Here is a 20,262-nt window from a genome sequence, read left to right as displayed (position 1 = left end):
CAACAACTAGGGGTCACCAAATGAAATTAATAGGCGGCAGTTTTAAAACAAATAAAAGGAAGTATTTCTTCACACAACGCACAGTCAACCTTTGGTACTCCTTGCCAGAAGCTGTTGTGAAGGCCAAGACTATAAAAGGATTAAAAAAAGAACTGGATAAAGTCATAGAGGTCCATCAGTAGATATCAGCCAGGATGGGCAGGGATGGTGTCCTTAGCCTCTGTTTGTCGGAAGCTGGGAATGGGCGACAGGGGATGGATCATTTGATGATGACCTGTTCTGTTCATTCCCTCTGGGGCATTGACCACTGTCAGAAGACAGGATACTGAGCTAGATGGACCTTTGGTCTGACCTAGCATGGCCGTTCTTATGTTCTGTTCTCATGGCTTTTCTGTGAATTCTCTCCAGCATCCCTTTTGAAGTTCAGGCAGCATAGCTTCCCAGAATAGAGGCTCCCATCCTGTAAGTGTAGCCTACATTCTTTCTTCCTAGATGTATGACTTTACATTTAGCTGTTTTAAAACATATTGATTGCCTGCACTCTGTTTACTAAGTGATCCAGGTTGCTCTGTATCAGTGACCTCTCCTCTTACTTCTCCCCCCGGCCCCCAGCCGCTTTGTGCTAATTTTAAACCCATTTAATGTGTGCCAGGTTGATTTTGTGTTGTTCTAGTTTCTGTAATGTGGTATCAAGTCAAATGCCTTACAGAAGTGTAAGTATATTACATCAACATTATCACCTTTGTCAACCAATCTTGTAATCTCCTCAAAAAAGATAGTTTGAAAAAATCTGTTGTATATAAACCCATGGTTTTGATCGTATTAATCAAGCCCTATGTAAGCCATTCCATCATTTTGTCTGATATCAACGACAGGCTAAAGGCCAATTGCTGTAGTAATCACATTTACTCTTTTTAAATATTGTCCTCTAGAATTTCCCAGTGTCCAAAGACTTTTTGAAAAGTCAAGAGAGCTTTCCAGCTAGTTTTTTTTACAACTCTTGGATCCAGGTTATCTGGACCCAGATTTTAAAATGTCCGACTTTAATAGCTGCTGTCAACATCCTCCTGAGTTACCATCATCTTCCTCTACTGAAATCAGCTACAGGAACACAAACTTAATAGTTACTGAAGGGGCCTTCCCTCTTGGAGAGAGAGATTTTTAGCTTTAGGGAACTGTATAAATTCATTAGTAAAGAAGCCTAGATTTAGCACTAGTATCTTGTGGCAAAGGATAGTGGAATTATTCTGCAGTTAAGGGGTAAAGCCTACATTTGGTTAATATTTGTTAACAGATTTGGTGTCCATAATATACAGAAGTGCCCAGAAACAGTGCTGATGGGCAGGATTTTAAGTGACATACTGTAAAAATAACTATGAAGCAAACGTGGTTGGGGCAACGCTTGTATTAACTAATAGGTAACATCTAAATGTCACAACGCCTAGACAGAGTAAGGGAACTCAGTTTAATATACCAGGGGTTCCTTCATAATTAAGGCTACATTTTAGTCATAGGTATTTTTAGTAAACGTCATGGACAGGTGATGGCCCATGACCTGACCTTAACTTTTACTATACACCCCTGACTAAAACTTGAGGCGGGAAGGCAGGTTCCCTACCTCTGCTCTGCCCCAAGCCCCGGTTCTGTAGCTCCCATTGGCTGGGAACCACAAGGCAATGGGAGCTACATGGGCAGTGCCTGCAGGTGGAGGCAGCACATGGAGCTAGGAGCTGAGGGAAGGGAGTTCCTGTCACCCTTCAGGGGAGCGCCCCACCCCCAGGTAAGCACCGCCCTGCACCCTAATTCCGAATCCTGAGCCCCCCCCACACCCAAACTCCTGCTGCTGGAGGGCCCCAAAGTTCCCCAGCGGCTGCCCGAGCTGCTCAGGTGGATCCCAGGCCAGCCGCACGGGCTGCTGCAGAAGTCACGGAATCCGTGAACTCCATGACCTCCGTGACAAACATGGAACCTTATTCATAATAAATGGGGAACTGAGTGATATACTGAGGTATAATTTAAAAAAAAACGGTTCTTTATAGTCATTTGCAAGGTTGGCATCCCATGGAAAATGAAGTGAAAATGCAATCAATAAGAATAGCACAAATGAAAAAAGAAAATTTTATTTCTCAGTGTTTCTTCACTGTCAATACTGTCCTTTTTGATACAACACATTGCAAAAAAATCTCTGCTTTTTCCATTTCAAACAACTACAATATTTACAGGCTGTTTTCAATTACACACACGCAGACACATACACGCTTACAGACACACGCAAATACATGTATCCCTATCCCTGGCAAGATATCTATATGCTGGTAGAGGCAATGTGTATTTTTCATAGCCCATTCAAAACTCAACCCACTCTCCCTATCTATGTTTTATTCCCCTCCTCCATCAATTTTCTAATCAGCGGCTCATTGTCAGGCCTACTTAGGGTCCTTATGGAACAAGTTAACATTAAGCTATATGATGTCTGTCTATCAAAGTCATGGGATGATTGAATTTGCCAGAGGTTATATATTCAAACTGTACACCAGAAATTATTAGATTGCTTGTATTCAAATGTTTGTGACTGAGTGATGTACATATACTCCTGAAGTCTTTTGGAGCAGCCATCTTAAATAATTTTTTCTTGGAAATATAAATATACAACACTGGGGTGAAATAAGTCATGTACTGTAGTTCCCACCAAGGCGTTATGTAACCACTGTTTTATTAAGGCACATAAATACAACTAATTTCTTACACTGTCTAGCTTCACTGCGTGAACTACATCATGCTATCATGTACTGAGTAATGCCAGACAACAAGAAGAGTTGAAACCTATATAATAGGTATAAAAGCCCCTTAATAAAATTAGCTACATAAAACCTATGGTGGTTTAACCAGATGTCCAATACGAGTTACTTATATATTTTAATTATTCATTATAAGAAATCCAAGCTGTTCTACTCTAGTTTGTGGAAGGAGAGTCCATTCTCTATTAATAAAGGTCTTCAAAAAGGTATAAGTTATGTATCTACAACACTGGGTCATTTAGTCTCTTGGGTCTGGTATCAGTGAAGTGATTCCCAGTTGGATATTTATTATTATTATTCCCCAAGGCAAAACTTTTAGGGCATCTGCCACAAATTGCCAAGGGCACAAATGCCACAGCATATCTATTCTGAATTTTCAGTTCATTACGCACCTAGGGTCTGCCCTCAAAGATCACCATCTGACAGAAAGCAGGATGGGATAGAGGAAGGACTGGAGATGAACTGCAAAGAGCTAATATGAAAATTGAGTCAAGGTCAGAAATGTGCAAGTGCCCCACTAAACAGGATATAGGGCCATTCAACTATTTACCTTTTTAAAAAATCCTTCCTCCCCCAACCTCATTGTGAAATCCTCTGGCACTTCCTGGTTTGCAAGAGAGATCCCAAAATTAATCCATCACTCTATGACATCACAGATACCATGAGTTGCATAGAAATTCAGGTAACAGTGGTGGTCAAATGCATGCTGGGATATCATTAGCAAAACCAGGAAGTATCAAAAAATTTCACAGGTAGCTAGTGTGGGAGAGAGGGAATTCAAGAATTTAAGTTGTGTTTTGCTGCTGAATGCCCCTGCAATCTGCTTAGTACAAACATTCAGTGTATTTCTGTACTTGAATATTCATTTTAGCTCAGCGGTAAGCCCTTAATGTATGTATCTATAGATACCGCCTTCAGAAACATCTACTTACAGAAACAAAGTAGATGTGGATCATATTCCCAGAGGCTACAAAGCTAGTCTTAACTGGAATGTCAATACAGCAAAATACCAGCAACACACAATGCTGCCAGAGGATAAGAGTGAAACCCTGCCACCATCTTTCTACATGGCTGAAGTTTCCATGTTGGACTGAGAAAGTTTAAGAACTCCATTCTACAGCCATGACATACTAGTCTGGTAGGACAACAATATGAGAATATTCAGGGCTTCCACTGTCCCCCAAAAATTCTTATGCATCAGTATTAACTCCTAATTGATTACACCACCACAAAAAAGAAAGCATAGCAATCAATTTAAAATAAATCTTGTTGAAGCACGGGCTGACCTAACATATTCGGAGTTAGCAGAATTTGGATAAGTTTTGTCCATTTAATTGTGAAATCAAGAGCCCACTAATTTAGTAGACAATCCAATATAAACTAATTTAGGTAATTTAAGGACTTTATAACCAAGTAACTGAAATATTGGAAGGTGAAAAAGCTAATTTTTAAAAGCCATATGGAAGGGTAAAATTGCAATTAGCTAATTTTCAGTGAGCATATCTGAAATCAGTTAATAGTAAATTATTAGGATTTACAAGCAGTTTTGGTGTTGGTGAAATACAGCTATCTGAATGACTTCACACAGACTTACTAATAATGCTTTCAGGAGAAGCTATTAACCTGTTAACTAACCAAGTTACAATCGGTCTTCAAATGTCAACACAGTGGAAGCCTTAAGATTAAAAATATAGATCCACAAGTCATATTTACTGTTTAAGACATGCCTTGGTTCTTCTAAATTTTACCATTTAACTTTGAATAATAAAGTGTTACTGTAGTATTTTTATATATCCTCAAAGCATATTATTAGGAATGGACTTGTTGCTGGGAGAAATTCATTATCTTTCCCAAAAGAGAGAAACAGAGATTGCACATAAAAACCATATTTGAAGAGGTGCTTCATCCAAGTTGTGATTTTTTTAAAATGGGGTATATGTATTTACTTTGCTTTTTAAGCATCTGATTCTCTCAAAGCATCAGAACAGTGAAGACCCTTGTATTAATACCAAAATTAGGGTCTATCCCCAGAGAGGATTCTCATTTGTTAGTCTTTGTGAAACCATATTCCAACTGATAAAGGAAATGGATCTTTTAACTGTCAGCAGAGAAAGGGCATAAAAGTACAAACCTTCATTAAAAATGGCTTCAACTCTAACAGAAATTTTCTTCACTCATGACAGCAAAGCTACAAAACTGCCTATCAAGTCAGCTACTTCACTATGTTTTCAGATAACTAGGAGATAAATTTAACCACACTATCGTGCACATTTGGTAAGGTGTTTCAACCAGACAAATGATTTCCAAGGTGGCAGATTCTGAACTGTGCATTTATGCAAAGATTAAATACTGCATATGTATAAACTGTACAGTAATATGGAATTGTAAAATGCACAGTACATAAAGTGTACACGCTTTGCATCGTATACAACATAAGCAAAGCCCGACAACAGGGCACTAGGAATTGGGTTCACAACTGACCAGACACTAGGAATAGAAGAGACTACTTTTTCATCGCTAAAAGCTTTATAGTAACTTGAGTCAGCATATCAACACTGCTTTGCAGGAGGCATTTGCTTCCTACATGTTCCTTACCCCTTGTAGGTTTACTCTTACATAAGTATATAATGGACTAGATTTCAGTGCTTACAGAGAAATAATTGCAACACATCCCCTGCAATCTGCTAAAACTCTCCCCCAGTTATACTACCTCGGAAGAAGAGGTAATGATGGGGGAGAGAAGATGGCTGCTCTCAAAAGCTAGGACTGCGTGAAGTTCTCTGCAGAACTGACCATAATTCCAGATCAGAGACAGGAAACAATCACAACATGGATTAAGAGAATCAAGTTTGAGGAGCTGCAACTTAAATCTAAACTGCCGTTTTCTCCTCACACCTCCATAGTAAATTTGAGTTTTACTTGTTTCCCTGAATACACACATTTTAAAAAACACAATAAAACCTAGGATATGTAACACATGAATAATTGAACTTCACAGTTATAAATACTCAAATTACAGTTACATAGAATATATAATCATTGAAAATAAAATTCAAGTCATAGAAAAGAATGAAGACTAGAGGGAAAGGAAAGGTGAGATGGTAAAAACGATACAACAGTTTAGGGCTGTGCCTCCTCCATAAGTCCTTTAAAAAAACCAAAAAACAAACAAAAAAAAACAACCAACCAAACCCCAGTTGTTTAACTGTACTGAATCTGAAAACCTTCAAGGTTGCAGAAAATAGACATGGACCATGGACTAAGATTCACCCCTACCTCCCTCAAAAATCTAGTGCCTCTTCCAGAGAAGAGCCATCAGTATAACTGAGTTAGCTTCAGGTGTAAAGGAGCAGAGAAGCCAGGACTATCTAAGAAAGACAAAGGATGCAAATTAGTGCATTGAGACCCACTTTAAAGCTGAATATGTTGTACAGATGATTGATGCACCACCACCAAAATAGCTTTTGATATAGTTATGGGGATATTCAGGTACATTACTAGATATTTGGTATTTTGCCATTTATTGTGAAAAGGATGCAATGCACTGATATGAAATACAGACTACTGAACCAAACAGAATCCATAGCACAGCTCTTACTGTCAACATGTATATGGAGAGGGAGGGGATTAATCCCAAAGGCAATTTAAATAATGATATTTTATTTATATATAAATAAATGTTCTGAGCAATCTCAGATATTTTAGTGCATTGCTGTAAAAAAATTAGTGCAGTTCTCTCATTAAAGATTTTAGCTCACAAGGAAGAAGATAATCTATACGTCTATACGTCTGCTCAGTCTCTCGCCACACATAAAACCTCTATATGGCTTTACGCTGAACCAAAGGTTTGTATGCTAGTCAGTTTCTTTAAATAAGGTGAATGGACGCCACATGCTCCGTTACAAAACATGGCAATTTTTGGCAAAGCAATTAGAAAAATATGAGGGGCTCCTATTTTAGAACTGAAGTTTGTTGATTTAAAGCAATACACAATGCATAAAACAAAGTTTCAAAACAAAAATGATGTCTCAACAAATCTTTACCCTTCATGCAAATGTTTCCTCAGCAGCTAACAACTTAAAAAAATCCAGCTCTTACACTTCTTTATTTTGGGGAAGGGCCTTCTACAAGCCTCCTGTTTTCAGGTCCTGTCCTATAACTGGACTAAAGTTTCATGCCCTGGGAGCATCCTCTCCTGACCCCTCCTCTCTTCTGAATCTTTGGAGGAGGGGAAGTTTAATTATCAGTGTGGCTCACACTTCAGCCCCAAGTTCTAGGACTCCAGTTTCAACCACAGCAACATATTTGTCTTCAATCTGGACCAGCAGGATGGTTTTATCTATGTGGGACCTACTCCCTGGATCTCTGCTGCAAGGCACCCAGCGGTGAATCACCTGGAGAAGGCAATCATAACAATATGAAAGGTTAGTTCCACACGGATTACTGCCATTTCATGGTGTTGATTTATAATTCTGTACTATAACAGGGCAGAGGCAAAACTACTGAAAATGTCATACAATCTAACCACACATTTTTCAATGCTAATATATCCATAGATATATTATTCTTGTAATACTTCCTCAAAATCTGCTATAATCTCTTTATGCCAGTAAGGAAAGCCTGGAAATACACTAAATAACTAGAGAAATGCTGTCTGGCACACAAAATCCAATGTAAGGAGGACGTATTTTGAGGGAAGGGGCCTATAAAAGATGTAAGACTTTACTTTTCTGTGCTCTGCAGAATCTTAGGTTTTCTTTTTGGTTTTCCTACAACTATAGAGCTTTCTAGTCCTCTAGATACAAAAGATGAAGACAGTCTTCCTACTGCATATTACCGCACCCTGTGTTTTTGTGTCTATAGCAGTAAAGAATGAAAACTCAAGAGGCTTACTTTCTGTCATTCATCTCAGTGGGGTGTTAAAAGAATACTTAAGTCTGTTTAAAAACACACTCATCAAGCTTAAACTATTACATATAAATAAAGAATAGCTGGGGTTGGATTTCAGCAATAGAAATCAAGTTAATCCCAACCAGACCCCATGTAACCACTGCAAACTCAGTGAAGAGCTGGGCGGAGGGGGAAGACAAGGAGGAACTTGGATATGAGGCTCCATTGACAGTGAAAATAAAGAGTCCCAAATTATTTCGGTGCACTGCAGTGAACAAACTGCAATTTAGGTTACAGTGATGCTCTAAATGCTTAGACCAATGAGACGTGAAATATTATACTCCTCCCCAAAAAGAGACTTTCAGAAACACTGGTTTGTTCTCTACCTCTACAAATTATTCACAAAAGATACTACAGAAAGGAACAGGATTTCAGAAGCACTGTTATTTGCTGTCTGTGTAGGAGCTTTGATAAACTGCATTTCTTCAACAAAGAAAATCTGTGCTATTTTGGTATACATTTAACAAACTTTCACAAAGCAGGGTACTGTAATTGTATTTAATAGCAAAGCAGAAGCACCACTTAGGAAAGAAGCAGGATGCACATAATGTTGAGAAATTTGAGACGAGTTCAGTTACCTTTAAAAGCATAATTAAAAAAATATATATAATTGAAGGGGCCAACAAAAACCCCTCACTGATCACAGGAGAATTAATACATACTTTCTGAAAGCCAATGTACAGAACATCTCAAACAAAACCCAAGTAATTTCTACAATTTTTTGGAAAAACAGCTTACAAACCAGGTACAGAAGACACACACACAGATCTTAGAGCAGAGGTCCCGAACCCTTGTGGGAGCTCTGGTCCTACCCATCTCATGTCCCATCATGCAGTTTTCAAAAACAGATTCTGTCCATTCTCTCTTGAGTCTTCTCTCTCCCCTCTCCACCTTCTCCCCTTTCTTTTTGTTCATTTTTGCTCTGGTTCACTGCTTCTCTCTCTAGTTATTCCCTCTGAAAGCTATTCTCTTTCCCCTGGTTACTCAACAGAAAGCTATGCACTACTTGGTGTGGGGGTGTGCTTATTAGTTGCTCAGTGGTCCAAGACACATGCTCCTGTAGCTGAGCTGGGTGTTTTGAGAGCAGACAGTGCCTTTGGCGAGTAAGCTTTTTCTTGTGTCCCAGTGTGCATGAGCATCTCCTTTGCTCAGTTGCATTAAAAGACTGCAAAAGGAGCAGGAAGGGAAGTGAGTTTCAAGTGAGCTTTACCAACAGCAGCAAGTTTGTTATAGGGAGTTGAAGTAGATCCAATGTCATGAAGCCTTTACCACACAACTCCTTCTATGCACACTCCTGGAGGGAGTGCCCTCCCTCTTCCCCAAGGTTAAAAGACACCATCCTAGAGAAAAACCGCTAGCACTATGTTCCAGAAAGGAAGTAATGCTCCAGAATTACTGAACAGAACTATTCACACAAATAAACATTTAGATCAGCAGCTTATTCTAATCTTCAAACTCTCTCTTTTTAACCTTCCTCTCTTTCCTTATCATCATCAAACAGTGTAGATGCTGGCATCCTGTGACAAGCAAGGCCAGTTAACGAATTCCTTGGAAGCAATTCCCAAGTGACGCTGGCCAACTGCCAAGGAGTATTCAGAATGATATGCATTATCACTAGGATATTCCTTATCTGCAATGGCTAACAGAGTAAGTTCCAAAACTAGAAGGCACAGTATTAACAACCTAGACCCTTAGTTTGCTTATTATGTCTTATATACAATACCACTAACAGCTGCTGTATTAAGTCAAGTTTACAACTAAGATTTAATGCACATGAGCCATAAGAGTGGACTGCCAATGGCAATACAAATTCAGTCACGGACAAGGGGAATTTATTTCCGTGTTCTTCATTCACACACTTAAAAATCCAGTTAGACTCTAGCTGTTCATGGAAGCCAACACTTCTAAGCATAAGACACTAATAGTGGTTAGAACAGAGCACTGGGTGTCAAGATATTCAAGTTCGTTTCCCTGCTGCCACTGTCTGGCCTTGAACAAGTTGTAACTACTCTGCACTTCTCTTCCTTCTCTCTCTTCCCCAATAGGTACAATAGGCATAAGTTTTTACCATCTTCTTAAAACACTTTGAGAGCCTTTGTTGAAAGGTGCTAAAAGGAAAAAGTATGTTGCATTTTTGGCTGCCAATTGAAAGACTGGTTTTTTCCTTCGGGACAAAATTTCCCATATGACAATCCCTACAAGAAAGTTTAGGATGCTTTAAAAAGTCTCCTTAGGCTTCTCAGGGGTGATTAAAAAAAACTGGGGTGGGGTGGATCAAAGATTTTAAAAAATCTCAATACCCAGCCTCCCTGGAATAGCTTCCTGGATGCTTGGGTGGAGTGGAGTGTTATTTGCAGGCTGCAAACACAACCAGTTTATTTTCTAATGCATACCACTGAATGCCTAAGTAGGAAGTCTGAACTGCTAAGCATTAGAAAGTCCTTGTTCCCAATGCCAGACAATACATGCACACATCATTTTAGAGTAGTGTGTCTTCCCTGGTAGTTCTTATGCCTTTCATATTTAAGGGCATTCTGACTTATTTGCTTGTATCATTCAGCTCTGAATATTATAGTGATCTTGAAGAACACCTCTCTTGGGGCCGAGCACTGATCCAGGAGTGACTAACTGTGTATAAGTAAAATGATGAGATTTCTGAAAGGTAGAGCTGCAGTTTTCTAGAAAGGAAACTATTTCAGTACTTACTAATCCTCTCCACTAGATGCAGTGAAAGGTGAAGTTGCAGCTATAACAGCGGAGGAGAAGAGGGATTACAATTAATAGGCTGCTGGAAAACTGAGTTAGACTAGATCTTTGTTTTCAGTTGAATCTCAGAACTTCCTTTTTATATACAGAAATAAACCAGAGACCTAATTGTGTTATCTCACTACATAATTGACTCAACCCTATCTGCATTATAGTGATTTGATTTAAAGCCAAAATACCATTAAACTAAGCAATTCCTGCAATATTAAGGCTGGCTGGTAAATTCATCTTTTGCATACTCTCAGGAGTTCATAATTTTAGGAAAGGAAAACTGAAGGCCGGGTGAATAGTACAGTAATTTAAATGCAATGCACATAAAGGGTTTTGTTTAGGTTTGTTTGTTGTTTTTTGCATAGGGCTGTTGATTAATCACAGTTAACTCATGCGATTAACAAAAAAATTAACTGTGATGAAAAAAAGTAATCAGTTTTAATTGTACTATTAAAAAGTAGAATACCAACTGAAATTTATTAAATATTTTGGATGTTTTTCTACATTTTCATAAATATTGTGTTGTAATTGAAATCAAAGTGCATATTATTTTTACTACAAATATTTGCACAGTGAAAATGATAAAAGAAATAATATTTTTCAATTCACCTCATATAAGTATTGTCGTGCAATCTTTGTTGTGAAAGTGCAATTTACAAATGTAGATTTCTTTCCTTACATAACTGCACTCAAAAACAAAACAATGTAAAACTTCAGAGCCTACGAAGTCCACCCATCCTACTTCCTGTTCAGCTAATCGCTAAGACAAACAAGTTTATTTACATTTACAGGAGACAATGCTGCCGCTTCTTGTTCACAACGTCACCAGAAAGTGAGAACAGGCATTTGCGTGGCACTTTTGTAGCCAGCATTGCAAAGTATTTACGTGCCAGATACGTTAAACATTCGTAGGCACCTTCATGCTTCAGCCACCATTCCAGAGGACATGCTTCCATGCTGATGGCACTCGTTAAAAAAAAACGTGTTAATTAAATTTGTGACTGAACTCCTTGGGGGAGAACTGTATGTCCCCTGCTCTGTTTTACTCACATTCTGCCATATATTTCACATTATAGCAGTCTTGGATGATGACCCAGCTGTTGATGATGACATGCTGTTCATCATTTTAAGAGCACTTTCACAGAATGCAAAGAAGGTTACCAATGTGAGATTTCTAAAGATAGTTACAGCAGTCGACCCAAGGTTTAAGAATCTGAACTGCCTTCCAAAATCTGAGAGGGACAAGGTGTGGAGCATGCTTTCAGAAGTCTTAAAAGAGCAACACTCCGACGTGGAAACTACAGAACCTGAACCACCAAAAAAGAAAATCAACCTTCTGCTGGTGGCATCTGACTCAGATAATGAAAATGAACATGTGTCGGTCCGCACTGCTATGGATTGTTATCAAGCAGAACCAGTCATCACCATGGACGCATGTCCACTGGAATGGTGGTTGATGCATGAAGGGACATATGACTCTTTAGCTCATCTGGCACATGAATATCTTGCAATGCCGGCTACAACAGTACAATGAGAACACTGGTTCTCACTTTCAGGTGACATTGTAAACATGAAGCCGGCAGCATTATCTCCTGCAAATGTAAACAAACTTATTTGTCTGAACAAGAAGTAGGACTGAGTGGACTTGCAAGCTCTAAAAATGTTACATTGTTTTATTTTTGAATGCAGGGTTTTTTGTACATAATTCTAAATTTGTAAGTTCAACTTTCATGAGAAAGATTGCACTACAGTACTTGTATTAGGTGAATTGAAAAATACTATTTCTTTTGTTTTTTTACAGCACAAATTTGTAATAAAAATAAATATAAAGTGAGCACTGTACACTTTGTATTCTGTGTTGTAATTGAAATCAATATATTTGAAAATGTAGAAAACATCCAAAAATATTTAAATAAATGGTATTCTATTATTAACAGTGTGATTAATCATGCGATTAATTTTTTTAATCACTTAAACAGCCCTACTTTTGCACTAAAGACTCTATCTTGCACCTTTTGGATTGGTTTCAGAAATTTCATGCAGTTCAAGTGAGGACCTAGGCTCCTTCTTCCATACAGGTAGTAACTCAAAAGAACATCTGCTCCACCAGCATATGATCAAATATGCCTTCTGAATGGTGGCTGCACAGTGTTTCAGACTGATCTTTTACAAAGTTGACTCCCCACCACCCTTTCACAAAATCAGCTTCCAAGTGAAACTTACATGGCCTTCCATGCCTTCCTGAGGACTCCAGTCTTTCCAGCTATTTCTTCCAGCTTTTAGCCGTATCACCTCATCTGGCCACTGCAGCTCCTTCCTTTTAGACATGTTGATCCCTTCCAGTACTTGGCTGGGATCCATTATCTAAAATGAAAAGTAGAAATTGATTTTAGACTATTATAGGCCCACCAATTAATGGTTAATAGTGAAACTGTAACTGTTCCCTTAGATGCTACTCATAAAAATGTTGCTCTTTAAAGGACTGATCTTGCACCCACTAGAGTCAATGGCAAAGCTTCAGTGGATTTCAGTAGTGCAGATTCAAGCCCTAAGTTAGCTAAGAGCTGCACTTTAAAAAACTTGAGTGGCACAGGCCTTCAGATTTGGGAAGGCTCAGAGGATTTATCACCAGGCAAAAGAACTAAGTTCCATTTAGGATGCACAGCAGAGACCAGCCAGTGTTTTGAAATTAACAGGCTTCCTGCACCTGGAAGAGGTCAGCAGGAAAGCATTGTGGAAAACCTCCCTCAAGTTGTGAACAAACAGGGAGCTGCTTAGATACCCACCATCACACTAAGAGTTTACAGAAGGGACACGGAAGAAATATTATTGGGAAAAAACAGTTTTAAAAGAAGGGCACTGAATGTTAGCAGATCTTAGCTGTATTTTACTTAGCTCACCCCTGCCAGCATACAAAAGCTACAAAACTGAGGCCTGCCAAATTTATTCGCAATTGTCCGTGGTTACTGAATGACTACGACCAAGACAGGCTTCAGTATGGCATTAAGTTGTGTCACCATGTGAAGCAAGCTGGATACGACCTTTGTGGTACTGGGGACTACTTCTTCATTTATTCCAGCAACACTCTATTGTAAGCATATACTAGGGTTTATTGAAAGCCACATGAGCTAGAGCTTGTGTTTAGCTTCCAGATTTCAACAAAACCACCAAGGTTTCCCCAGACAACTTAAATCAATGGTGAACTGGCACATGCGCAAAGACTTTGTTCAATTCTTTGTTATTGCCACATACAATGAAAAGGAAACTGACAATATTTTTACAGTGACTACTATAGAAAATTTTCTTAGTTTGCAAATCAAAAAATACAAACTGCCAGCACTGCTGAGGAAGCTGTTCTGGCTTTCATGTTACAACCAGTAAATAAAGATACCACAAGCAAAACTAAGCTTATAATTTTGTTGTTAATGTATGAAGCAGAACAGAATCTAGCCCTCTCACAGCTCTGTGCTAAAATAAAACATGTCTGTAATGTGCGTAGATATTGCTCAGTATTCCAGTAGGCCACTTGTTCAGCAAAATAAAGATGAACCTTTCTAGTCATAACTGCACTTCTGTTCTGCACTGAGAAACTCAAGGACGTGTGTGTGGATAGAAGACAGGGGTAGTGTTCTTTAGTTGCTACAAGGTGTAAAATAATAAAAATGAGAGGAAAAAATAAGGGCTAAAAATGTGTAGATTAAACATGTTCTTCTGGCTGATTCACCTGGATTCTGTAAATAACTTCATCCCTTTTGGCTTGCATATGGTTTGCAGGGCTTGCATTACCACCTGACTGTGCATCAGTTACGTTATTCCCTCCTTCTGTTCCTAGGAAGCCCACAAGGGCATGTTGTTTACAGGCTGGGATGCTTTGGCTGGAGCTGCTGGAAGAGGGTAGGCCATGCTGCATGATGACAACGCCAGTCTGGCTAGTGGGTTCCATTTGGTTCACCATGGATAGGCGAGACTGGATGGAGGATGGGAGGTTACGAAGGGATATCTGACTGGTGGAAGAGCGTCGGCAAGGCACAAAGCCTGTAGTGGACGTGCGAAGTGATGAATGACGACTGCTGTAGCAATAAGATGAATGGCTGGCTACTGAGGCACGAGCAGGGGAATGTCTGACAAGGCTTGACTGCACAGAATGGGAGCTGTGACTGGTGCCTAACAAAAAAACAAAAACGGAATCAGGAGAGTTGATAGTTTTAATACATGCCTCCCACATATTTTAGACTTTACACACTTACAAAAGTGTTTTGGCACCTTGATACAAAATTGATGAGCATATCAGAAATGCCTGGAATACTTCAGAGGCAAGATGTCCTTTCAACAATGAAATATTTGAATATGTTCAATTAATCTTAACTGGTTTAAGAAACTGATATTACATTGCTAGGAGCATAGATGCAACAGTGTAAGTGTCCTTGATAAGTATGAACCCAGCTCTTATTGCATTAATGAAGTATTTCGTTAATGCTGAAGAGTTTAGTTTCTCATTCTATGTTGTCTAATTCTGCCAGTAACATTTGCAGTGTTTCAGAACCACCAAATATTCTTAGTCAAACATGTGGCTTGACTGGACTCCTAAGTGTGCATCAAAAAGTTTAGTTACTATTGCTGCTATTTTAACTAGTTCTGAAATGTTTAATTAGATTTGAAGTTGGCAAAGAAAAACCATGAGAATTTTAGCTCTTAGTGTTATTTAATGCATATTAATTAATGCTCCTCTCTGGTGCCAGACAGTTGTAGATACCCCATCACAATTATGGACCTTATAATGCTATACGGTATGACGAGATTCAGAAGCTGGCAATGTACTAATCTGTAAAATAGTTCTGTTTTTCTTGAAAGGCAAATGAAAGCAACTATACCTCAGGAAACACATATGCTCAATTACCTCCAGTTCCTCACTAGATCACTAATGGTGCTCCTTAGGTACTGTTTAACTGAAACCCTGCAGCAACAGACAATTTACTCCACAGTAGCAGTAAGGTTGTAGTAGCATAAAAGACAGATAGTCACATTTATAAAACACTTGTTATGAGTTTGGTATTTGTGAACACAAGGGAACAGAAGAACTGGTGCAGGTTAGCCATCCTGTAGAGAGGTGCTAAGAAAGGCTATCCCACTCAACTCTGGTCAGCATATCAATCCTGATCTGCAATCCTCAAACCATTCCAGTAGCAGTCCAGAAACCTGCCACTGTGCTAAACTGCATTGAGATTTTGCGATATGAATCCATTTCCATTGGGAATTAAGATTACAGAATCAAAATTAATTTTGTGCTTGTAGCCCAGCCCTGATCTACAGTGGTGAAAGGCTAGCTAGTATTTATGTACAGTTCCAATATTTTATATAATATACACTTTAGGTTAGTTTTACCTAGTGTTGAGGGGTGAGAAGTGACAGGAGGGTGGAGTCCCACGCCAGGGCCCTGCCCTGTAATTAAATTCCCTCCTCCTTGTGACATGCTGCTTTGCGACTCATTGGCAGCTCCATTGTTACTTGTGCAGGAAACCCCACCTCCAGCATCTGAATCTTCAATGTTTCCACCACTGTTGCAGCCAGCACCACAACCTTTCCTTAATCTGAGAACAGAATGAGAATCAATTGTATTAGTGAACAGAAAAAAGTGACCAGACATCAGTTTCAACTATATTGCTTTTTCTTCTGTACTATGCTTTCCCCAACTTGTAGGCTGCTGTCTGAGACAGCACTAAAAATATTTTCCTGACAAACATATAAGTGATACTTACTTTTATTTATGTAGTACCAACTGTTTACAAATGTGACTTGGAGAATTCATTGGCAATACTTTTAATAACAAATACTAGAATTTATTGCTCTTCTATTTTGTGGTCATATTAGCATCAGAGTTTATGCTGTTCTGTCTATAATGGCTGTCATTTATCTCTAATTTCAGGCTTTTCCTCATACTTTTTCTCTCTTTATGTTTAAAATGAGCAGGAAAGAACTGTTAGCTTTTTTCATCTGTTTCTTTTCTTATCGCTTTAGCAATGGATTTCAGTTATGACATACTTTAGTGACTATGAAGTGCTAGGGTTATTTGAGATTTTTATACTGCCCAAGCCAGCATTTGAACATTTAGGTGGGTTAATCCATTTGTTAGCTGGAGCCTGTAAGCTTTTATTTTTACAATGTTGTTTGGAGGGCTACACTTCATTTAGCCTCACTAAAGAAAGCACATTTACTCATCCTCCAGTCCCTAGTACTACTCTTGTTCTTCTGTTCTCAGATACATTGCCAAATCCTTTCCCAGTCTCTTTGCTTCTTGATCTAGGATTTTGAAGTATAATTAGCTTAGGTCTAATGCTTTGTTATGGTACTGTGACAGGTTTTTCTAGCAATATGCTGGAGAAGTGGTTTGGGGTGGAGAAGAGATATGTCACAGCTTGCAGTAAATACACCACACAATTTTGAGGAAACAGCCAATTTCTACTTATATACTATAGGTGTACAGCATGGTTATACCTACATTTAGTCAAATACTCGTGTAGTACTAACATTTAGAATGGTATGTTGCTTACATATTCAAAGTGCTGTACAAAATCATCAATCTTGAAAGTATTAATGCCTTACATAATTTTACTCATGAGAGAGTCCCAGTTACTTCAGTGGGACTACTCACATATTTAAGCATATTTAAGACCTGCATGAATCTTCCCCACACCTTTGTGAGGTAGATTATTATACTCCTCTTATGGACAGAATAAACTGAGGCATTGAAAAGTGACACACAAACCCCACAGCAGGTCACTGGCACAGCTAAGATCCCATCTCAAGACATAATGTTTCCACCTAGAATTATTTTTATGAGTTGTTAAAACTGGACACGATATTCTAATTGGCAAAATGCTTGGGATGTTGTCCACGTGGCCTGCTGAACAACACTCTTGCCATAGTAGGGCCATGTGTTGCAATTGTGACTGAAGGGAAAAATACTGAGAGGCAGCCACACTTCTGTGAATTCCATAAATTATGCTCTGCTAAGATGTACTAACATCTTAGCATTGACAGTGATGTTACTGAATAGCTGAGTGCTCTTAAGAACTCATTTCCACAGCTCACCTGTGCCATGTGGACACTATGAAGTTTCTTATATTTCCCAAACTGATAGCGCCCCCAAGAAACTCCTTGAGCTGATCATGGCTATCTGAATAGGAAGTAGTCAAAGGTGAGACGTAGATTGGGTATCCAATGGGCTGGTCACAGGAAGAATTGATCATATTCCTCAAAGCCTGCTTTGCATTTTGGATGCTCCCTCTTTCTGGGTTACGGTTACGCAGGAAGACAAGTTCCTGTTGCTGCCCTGCCCAGAGGCCACGTACACACTCCTTATTTACCTGCAAAAGAACAACAAAAACCAAGAAAAAAAAAGGACATCAGAAAACTAGTCAAGGAGAGGAAGAAAGAAAAAAAAAAAGCTACTAACCTTCCATAACTGTTGTTCTTTGAGATGTGTTGCTCATGTCTATTCCAATATACGTGCATGCTTGCCCCGAGCGCTGCTGCCAGAAAGTTTTTCCCTCTGTGGTATTCATCAGGTCAGGTCTGGTGCCCTCTGGAGTTATGCTCTCATAGTGCTGGTATAAAGGATGCTGCCAACCCACTGACCCCTCAGTTCCTTCTTGCCAGCTAACTCCGATAGCGAGGCAGTAGTGGGAGGTTTTAGAATGGACATAAGCAACACATCTCAGAGAACAGCAGCTATGGAAGGTTAGTAACTGCTTTTTCTTCTTTGAGTGCTTGCTCATATCCATTCTAATGTAGGTTACTCCCAAGCAGATGTAAGGGGTGGGTTTTGGAGCTCACTGACAAGCAGATTGTAGCACTGCTCTGCCAAACCTAGCATCGTCTTTAGCCTGCTGAATCATGGTATAGTGAGACACGAAAGTGTGGACTGAAGACCACATTGCTGCTCTACAGATATCCTAGACAGGGACCTGTGCCACAAATGCAACTGAAGATGTTTGTGCCCTTGGGGACAGAGCAGGGACTTTCATCGTATCATAGCATTTGCAGCTACAGGACATGATCCACTATGAAATTCTCTGGGCTGAGACTGAAAGACCCTTCATCCTGTCTGTAACAGCCACAAAAAATTGAGTCATTTTTCAAAATGGATTTAGTTCTTTCTGTGTAGAAGGCCAGCGTGCGTCTGACATCTAGTTAGTGAAGCCTCTGCTACTGGTTTGTTGGCATGCCGTTTCAGACAGAAGACCAGAAAGAATAGGTCTTGATTACTATGGAATTATGAAACCATCTCTGGGATAAAGGCTGGGTGAGGCCATAACTCGACCTTGTCCTTGAAGAATACTGTGTATGGAGGTTCTGAAGTAAGGGCCCTAATCTTGGATACCCTTCTGGCCGAAGTAATGGCCACCAAGAAAGCCACCTTCCAGGACAAATAGAGCAGAGAACACATTGCCAATGGCTCGAATGGGGAACCCATGATCCTTGAGAACACCAGGTTGAGATTCCAAGGGGTACAACCTGTCAAGTCCCTTGAGAAACCTACTGCAGATTGAGTTTGCAAAGATGGACCAGCCATTCACCCACAGACGAAAAGCCAAAATTGCAGTCAGGTGGACACTAATCGATTAAACCAACAGCACCTGCTCCTTCAGGTGTAGCAAGCAGTCCAGAATGAATGGCACTGATGATTGCATGGGCAAGACACCTTTCTGCACTCACCAGATCAAGAACCTTTTCCAGTTTGCCAGGTACATAGTTCTAGCGGACGGTTTTCTACTCCCTAAAAGAGCTTCTCGAACCAGTCCGGAGCATGAGCTTCCAGGCCATAAGATGAAAAGCCTTGAGGTTTGGGGGACGCAGGGGTCCTGGGATATTAGGTCTGGAACCTGCGGTAGTCAGATTTGCGTTTCTACTGATAGGTTCAAGAGTGTCATGAACCAGTGCTGGCGTGGCCAGGCCAGGGCTATCAGGATGACTCCTGCTCTGTCCCACCTGATCCTCAGCAAGCCCTTGTGTATGAGAGGAATGGATGAGAATGCATAGAACAGATGTCCCATCCAGGGCAAGAGGAAGACATCTGTCAGAGATCCTGGACTGTGGCCCAGGAAAGGGCAGAACTGGAGACACTTCCTGTTGCACCTCGTTGCAAATGGATCTATTTGGGGAGTTCCCCACTTCCGGAAGATGACTTGTAGGATCTCTAGGTGGATGGACCACGTGTAGTGGTTGGAGAAAACCCTGCTGAGGTGATCGGTAAGTTGGTTCTGAGAACCTGGCAATAGGTTTCCTTGAGGTGAATTAAGTGGGCTATACAAAATTCCCATAAGCAAAGTGCCTCTTGGCACAGGTGAGAAGAGCGTGCTCCGCCCTGTCTGTTGATATAGAACATGGCTGTTGTGTTGCCTGTACAGACTGACATGCACCTGCCTGCTACATGGGTTTGGAATGCCTGGAAGGTCAGGCGAATTGCCCTGTGCGCTCTGACATTGATGTGCAACAAAAACTCTTCTGGAGACCAGAGGCCCTGAGTCCTGAGGAAGTCCAAGTGAGGTCACCACCCCATTGCCAAAGTCTGATGAGAGACTGACAATTGGGGGTCTTGAGAAAGGTATTCCTGCGCACACTGTTAGCAGGTCTAGCCACCAATCGTGGGAAGTAATCACCAATGGGGAAACTGTAGTGACTGAGTCTACATGATTTAGGTTTGGCGAGTATACTGACACCAGCCATGCTTGGAGAGGTATGGGCTGAAGTCTCTTGT

At 40.0% G+C, this 20,262-nt stretch overlaps 1 protein-coding gene across 8 annotated transcripts in view; it reads right to left on the bottom strand.

Moving 5' to 3' along the window:
• The window catches only part of PCNX1 (pecanex 1), a 132,231-nt gene that overhangs the window by 7,504 nt on the left and 104,465 nt on the right, over positions 1-20,262 (bottom strand). For 7 of the 8 annotated variants that reach the window (XM_078853319.1, XM_078853322.1, XM_078853320.1 and 4 more), the window contains 5 exons: positions 17,595-17,869; positions 15,888-16,093; positions 14,230-14,669; positions 12,729-12,869; positions 2,105-7,192 (listed from right to left, as the gene is read on the bottom strand). In XM_078853319.1, coding sequence (XP_078709445.1) covers positions 7,052-7,192; positions 12,729-12,869; positions 14,230-14,669; positions 15,888-16,093; positions 17,595-17,869 — 1,203 coding nt within the window. In that variant the 3' untranslated portion in view covers positions 2,105-7,051. Of the gene's footprint in view, positions 1-2,104; positions 7,193-12,728; positions 12,870-14,229; positions 14,670-15,887; positions 16,094-17,594; positions 17,870-20,262 lie in introns of those variants that run through there. The other variant, XM_078853321.1, reaches the window with a different exon arrangement.

This window comes from Lepidochelys kempii, chromosome 6 (assembly GCF_965140285.1).
Source record: "Lepidochelys kempii isolate rLepKem1 chromosome 6, rLepKem1.hap1, whole genome shotgun sequence".
In the NCBI taxonomy this organism is placed as follows: domain Eukaryota; kingdom Metazoa; phylum Chordata; order Testudines; family Cheloniidae; genus Lepidochelys; species Lepidochelys kempii.
Note: the sequence above shows the minus strand (reverse complement) of the source record. Positions and strands in the feature narration are given on the sequence as shown.